The sequence below is a fragment of the Trachinotus anak genome, unplaced genomic scaffold (assembly GCF_046630095.1).
Source record: "Trachinotus anak isolate AG129_WGS33_773 ecotype Australia unplaced genomic scaffold, CSIRO_AGI_Tana_v1 ptg000002l, whole genome shotgun sequence".
NCBI classification, from domain to species: domain Eukaryota; kingdom Metazoa; phylum Chordata; class Actinopteri; order Carangiformes; family Carangidae; genus Trachinotus; species Trachinotus anak.
In genome coordinates, this window is record NW_027273853.1 from 11,646,983 (window position 1) to 11,654,057 (window position 7,075).

A 7,075-nucleotide genomic window follows, 5' to 3' on the forward strand; every position below is an offset into this window, starting at 1 on the left:
TTGAGAATTTTACCAAAGCAATTGAGGAAAAAATAGCAAAGGGTCATTTACCATCATGTACCAAGAGCAAATCATTAACAATAACACATCACCTTTGATATAAATTACACGTCTGTTTCTTGACGATGAAGAAGAAGCAACACAGGAGTGTGGTGATATATGCAGACGTGTCCAAGGGGTTAAATGAGGACAAGGTGGTGTCTGATCCAAGGAACACATTTGCACCACCTGCTGGTGGAGGTGGGAACTGCAACAGATTGGTACGTTGTTAATAAGAAAATAAGACATGATACTAAACTTGCAAGGCTCCTTATTTTCGACTGTAAATACAAAAGAAACAATATTTGTAATTTTGTCATACATTGACATGACAACAGATGGCTCTGTGTTTCCTGCAGTATTGATATTTCTCCAAAAACAACACTTTAAAGATTTAATTCAATTCAATTCAATTCAATTAACTTTATTCGTCCGCGAAGTCACTAGAGTAGTAATTACATAGCTAGCCCATAACATTTTTTTTAAAAAGGCCTCTGTAAAAAGAAAATAGGTAATTATGTAATATAATAAGCATAGTTTTAATAAATATAATTACAGACACTGTCAGTGTATATGACTGAGGTGACACTCCAGTGCCAATTCTTTAAAAAAAATACAGAGTTAGCCTAGTTATTATTACTTTTTAAAATATGCTCAAATTGTCCAAAAAGTCCACACACATATAATCAGAAAGCTCCATTTGACTGTTCTTTTAATCTATATGCAGATATTCAATAGTTAGATGTGCTAAACACACCGAGATGCATTAAGCTGTAGCCAGTATTACGTTAAATAATACAATACACTTAACAACATCAGTCATGGCGTCTTACAACACTGACATTAAGGAGGCAAACACTACTTTATACAGCGATGGTGTCGAGTTACACCGTAGATCAGTGAGCACCTTCCAGACGCGTATGTGTAAATAAATATATTTTATAATAGGGGATCATTTCAGAGCGAAGTCCGCACCAAGTTCACCGACTGACTCTTTCCATCTCCGCCGCAGAGAGGAGCCTGTTGAGCCCACTGCACATGAGCCTGTCCTGGATATGCTGTTCGCCCATTGGCCCAGAGACCTCGAATGATCAAGCCGGAATTTGTACTGAATGAGAGGGTGAATGCGGCCAAAGGTCACTACAGGACGGATTTTTGGGGGTGTTCTCTATTTAAGATGGATTTGACCGGAACGGGAGGAAATAAAGTGAGCTGGTCCGCTGATGTGGCTGAAACCCAGGGAGAGTAGACACAATCTGGAAACTGTAAGTCTGAAATATTTCTCATCTTCATGTAGTGGGCCTGTGGGCTGCGCAGCCTGCCTCCCGTTATCCGCGATTATTGCTGGATTAATCAATGCACAGGCGATAAACGTCAACCGAGGGACTTTGTGGGCTTTAATAGGTGTAATTATGACACGTTTTTTACGTATTAATCGCATATTGTGATAAACTGCGACTACCCACACGCACTGCTGTGAAGATATACTGCGCAGGTTACAACCTAAATATATGTTATTATCAGAATTTAATTCAGAGATGTGCTCTTGACATTTAGATTAATGTTTTTGTCAATACAGAGAAATGATGCAAAAGATGAAACCCACACCAGCCTCCTGGCTGATTACATCATCAATTATTAGTGATGTTGCTCTGCTCTTTGTCTGACTGCACTTATCAGCTGTGGTTGGAGTAAAGAGAGCAACAGGTTAAAAACCTCTGAATGCTGCTCCCTCTGCACAGAGGGCTGTGAAACAGACCTTTTTTTACATCCAGGTGTCAGACTCTGTGGCCGAGTTGCCCCTGAGTGCACAAGAGGATCAAGGCCAGAGACAGCGGTGAGGATGGGAGGTGGAGGTCAGCTGACGGAGAAGGGCGCCGGGCGAGCTGGAGGTGTCTACACCTGGGAGGAGGTGCAGAGTCACAATATCAGGAACGACCAGTGGCTGGTCATAGACCGAAAGGTTTACAACATCACTCAGTGGGCCAAAAGGCATCCAGGAGGGTTTCGTGTCATCAGCCACTATGCTGGAGAGGACGCCACAGTAAATATACTTACTTACTATACTTTTCTTATCTTCTTCAAAATAAAACTAGTAAATAAACTATTTTCAAAGGAAAGTTTCTGTTCATAAATGTCAACAGATTGCATTTACTCAAGTGCTGTACTCATGTAAAAATCTGAGGAGGTCTTGTTCCTCACTTGAGTATTTCCAGTTCATGCTATGTGACACGTCCACGCCACCACATTTCAGAAGAAAACACTAAACATTTTACTCCACTACATTCATCTGACAGCTTTAGTTACTAGTTACTCAACCTGTAAAATACATGTTAAGCTTATAAAATCCAACACATCATTCAATATTAACACAGTGGTTTCCAGCCATTTTGACCCGTCATCATTCACAAACTAGCAGTGACGGGGTTCCTGTCACCTTTCAGATGTCTTTGAGTTGTTGGCAGTCCAACCAAAGAGACATTTCCCCTGTAAATGTTTCATTTATATAACAATTTGAGACCCAAATACGGTAAAAAAAACCCCCAAAACAAAACAAAAAAAAAACACATCCAATACTTTACTTCAAAAAGCTAATTTCAGAGAAAAGGATGACCCCCTCAGATTTATCATGTCAGCCTATGAGGGGGAACCTGACCCCTAGTAAGGAAACCAATCTACCAGACTGCATAAAACAAAAGTCGACCAGCTACAGAACAGCAAATGTTGCTTTTGCATTGTTAATATCAGTGATACCAATCTAGAAATGTCATATAATAATATAACACTGATAAAAGGCGACTGATAAACGCACATAACCTTTATTTATTACATCACAGACAGGATTTCTCATCTCTGTTTTCCAGGAGGCTTTCACTGCTTTTCATCCTGATCCAACTTTTGTACAAAAGTTTCTGAAGCCCCTGCAGATTGGTGAGCTGGCAGCGACAGAGCCCAGCCAGGACTGGAACAAAAATGTGAGACCCAGCTCAGCCTCTTCAAAGAAAACCTCACATTATTCATGTTAGTCTCACTGTGACATGTACAAAAACACCTGAGGAAAAGAAGTAGGTCAGACCACTCACAGATCTGGTTTTGAGTCTTGCAGTGTTCGGGCACATATAAGATTCTGGATGTTTGGTTAGCTGTTAGATAAATCAAGCTGCCGTTGTTTTTCTACTTTACTGTATCAAAACCCTGATGCTGCATCTCCTCAAACACTATAAGAACATACATTTCTCTAAAACTGACAAATGTCACAGCAGAGCGTCAGCGTTCGAGCTTCACAGGTTGTGTCTGATTCACCTTCTCTTCCCTCTCCTCTGCTCTCAGGCAGCAATCATACAGGATTTCCACACTTTACGTGCACAGGCAGAGAGCGAGGGTCTGTTTCGAGCTCGGCCTTTGTTCTTCTGCCTCCACCTGGGTCACATCATGCTGCTGGATATCCTCGCCTGGCTGATGATATGGCACTGGGGAACTAACTGGATACTGACGCTTCTGTGTGTGGTCATGCTGACAACCGCTCAGGTGACTCTTGGTCTAAATGTTTCTGATGACGTGCAGTTCTGAGGCAAACTAACTGCTCCTCTTTTCCTCTAGGCGCAGGCTGGTTGGCTGCAGCACGACTTCGGCCACCTGTCTGTCTTCAAGAAGTCCCGCTGGAATCACTTGTTGCACAAGTTCATCATCGGCCATTTAAAGGTGATTGGTATTCTCGATCATATATTTCTTTTCTTAAATTTTTCACATAGATATTAAAATATGGCTTTCTTAGGGAGCTTCTGGCAACTGGTGGAATCATCGACATTTCCAGCATCATGCTAAACCCAACGTCTTCAGGAAGGACCCTGATATCAACATGTTAGACATGTTTGTACTTGGATCCACTCAACCTGTGGAGGTAAGTAGCACGAGGCTGATATCTCTGATTCCTTTAATCCAGTTTGATCCAGGAGTTAATCTGTCACTCGCTGCTTACTCTATCTCTGTTTCCCTCTCTGTTACAGTATGGCATAAAAAAGATCAAACACATGCCCTACCATCACCAACACCAGTACTTCTTTCTTGGTATGTTTTTTAAGAGTCATTTAAAGTGAATGAAACCATGAACACTTCACAGGAATGATTGGTAACTGTTTGTCTTGCAGTGGCACCACCGCTTCTCCTTCCAGTTTTCTACCAAATTGATGTAATACGCGTCATGATCACTCGCCACGACTGGGTGGTAAGACCCTGTCTTCTGTGCAGCACAATCAAATATATTGTAGCCGAACAGTTCTTAATCTGATTATCTGTATTAAAACTTAAAGAAAAACTGTTCATAAAACACTGCAGAGAGGATATGACCTATATGAATATGACATATGGAAAGAGTTAGGGAGTCACGATTCTTACATCAGTCATTTTATCCTGTTTGTCTTCTGAAGGATCTGGTTTGGTTCATGTCGTTCTATATTCGCTACTTCTGCTGTTACATACCCCTGTATGGCCTGTTTGGCTCACTGGCGCTCATCACCTTCGTCAGGTAAAAGAGCTTAAGGAATATTAACTTAGAAACACTTTCTAATGAAACATATTTTATAATGTTTTTAATGAATGAGTTCTGGGTGGTGTAATTTGAGGTGCAACATGTTTCCTCACTCTTTACAATTTTTTTACTAAACCTCACATTTTCCCACCAAAACGAAACATTGCTGTCAGGTCCAGTAGCCAAACCTTCCAAAAACTTCACTCTTATCAAAACTTAACATAATTATCTTTTCTTGACACAAACACACCGCAGCCACAACCACAACCACACACATACTTACCAGCATTGTAAACTGCCATAAAACCACACTCACACCTATTTGAAACATATGTTGCAACACATGCTCTGAACACAGCAACGAACAATTATAAAAAATACAGCTGTCAAAACTTGTACGCAGGGACTTTGTTGTGGAAACACATACGTTCTCGGTGAAAATTAAGTAGGAAGATGGCAACCAAAAGTTTTACTTTGTAATCTTTTATAACTGATCTGATACCGATAAACCAATAATTAACATACATAAACCAGCTTTGAAATACTTAATGAAGAACGTTTCACTGGGAAGTGATACACACAGTTCCTTACAACACCTTGATCACGTGGTGTGACACATTATTCAGTGACTGGTGTGGCATTGTTGTAAATGTTACAGGTTTCTGGAGAGTCACTGGTTCGTGTGGGTGACGCAGATGAATCATCTGCCGATGGACATCGACCATGAGAAACACCGGGACTGGTTAACCATGCAGGTAGTGGGTTTATTAAGAAATCCTATGAGTGCTGTGAAATCCACAGTTACCTGCAGGTGATGCTGATGTACAGTATCTGCACTCTTCTGTCTGATCTTCTTCTTTAGCTACAGGCCACCTGTAATATCGAACAATCCCACTTCAACGACTGGTTCAGCGGACACCTCAACTTTCAAATCGAACACCAGTAAGTGGGAGTGGACTCATGGTCTCAGCTGAAAGTTTGGGAGAAGTTCCTAAAATCCAACATCAGCGTTTTTTCAGAGAATTGAGATGAAATTAAAAACATTTAATCATCATTCAAAAAGTATTAAGGGTCCATCAAACATCTCTGAAAGCTTCTGCTGCATCATCACCATCAGGTGCTTTTCAGTAAAACTACTCTCGTCCAGGACCCGTGTGCTTGCAGACAAAGGCCTTAGCAGAGTCACGAGAAAATACTGAAAATCTTAATACCAATTATTAACTCTTTAAGACGCAGTTTGATTCAACATCTCATGCTTTTGGAACTGAGAAAAGACTCCCCTGTTCTCTAGTTTGTAAAAAATAAAAAATTGAATTTTAAACTATATTTTCAACTAGCAGTTACTGATTTACACTCATCGTGAAAATTCACCTCTTGAAGTTTACATTTGCTTTATCTTTGCTCCTTTGTGATACAGAACAAAGAAGACATGTCAGCTAATGTTTCCTGAGTATACAGGTTTCATGACAAAATAACACAGACACCATTTTTATTTCTACATTGCCATTGCACATTTATGCTGGGTGGAAGCAGGCATTCTTCACTACACTGAAGTGCTTACAAACAAATGTTAACACAGGTTGGCTGCATTCAACTGTCTGATGAACGCGTTCTGTTCCTTTTGTCTCTGAAGTCTGTTTCCTACGATGCCGCGCCACAACTACCGCCTGGTGGCCCCGCAAGTCCGTGCACTGTGTGAGAAGTATGGGATTCCTTACCAAGTAAAAACTATGTGGCAAGGCCTCACTGATATTGTCAGGTACGTCCAATCATGATATTATAGATTCATATTATATTACTATAGAATAATCAATGCAGATTGCAGCAACAATATTTTTAAGTGTCATTATGAACAATTCTTGGTTATTCCACAAAATACATAATCCCACAAGGCTGTTAGATTTATCCCGAGAAGAGTGATGAGAGTGACGGGCCACTTGCTGTTTATTAACTGATGTTATTTGTGTCTTTCTTTCTCAGGTCACTGAAAACCTCAGGAGATCTCTGGCTTGATGCATATCTCCATAAATGACAAACTGTATTCCCTACACTGTATCTAAAAGATGTGATGTTTTTCTCCTCCTCTGCATCATAAATTGATTGTATCTGTTAAATGTAAAATGTGGGAATGATCTTTTCTCTCTGTAGGTGTTACAGTTAAGTCTTAGCTTACTTTTTTAGATTTTTATTTTAGTGCACGTAGTATTGCCTTTTAGTATCTTGATCAAAAGTGGTATGCTGTTATAAATGAAATGACAACTGATTGTGAGTTATTTACAGTGACATTTTTTGTTGTATAACATTTCAACAATAAAATATGACCACTAACAAATGTCAGCTCTGGTGTAACAGGGTTAAAATGTTCTGTACTTGTAATTATCTCCTGTCAAACCTAAAATGTCTGTCTTCAACTAAAACTCTTTTCTCATCTTCTGACACAACAATAAAGAAACTTTACTGGCTGTTCCTCCTCCTCTTCTGATCTTATCAATCCAGACAAAAACACAA

At 40.0% G+C, this 7,075-nt stretch overlaps 1 protein-coding gene across 1 annotated transcript; it reads left to right on the forward strand.

Annotated features, from left to right (window-relative positions):
* Nucleotides 1–1,061: 1,061 nt before the first annotated feature.
* On the forward strand, nt 1,062–7,029 carry LOC139632574 (acyl-CoA Delta-4 desaturase-like). Its single transcript, XM_071497536.1, has 13 exons — nt 1,062–1,304; nt 1,815–2,083; nt 2,904–3,014; nt 3,370–3,567; nt 3,640–3,741; nt 3,815–3,940; nt 4,047–4,107; nt 4,188–4,264; nt 4,467–4,564; nt 5,226–5,322; nt 5,430–5,509; nt 6,201–6,326; nt 6,548–7,029. Exons 2-13 carry the CDS (start codon nt 1,883–1,885, stop codon nt 6,597–6,599), a joined length of 1,329 nt encoding a protein of 442 aa, XP_071353637.1. The 5' UTR covers nt 1,062–1,304; nt 1,815–1,882; the 3' UTR covers nt 6,600–7,029.
* The last annotated feature ends 46 nt before the right edge of the window (nt 7,030–7,075 follow it).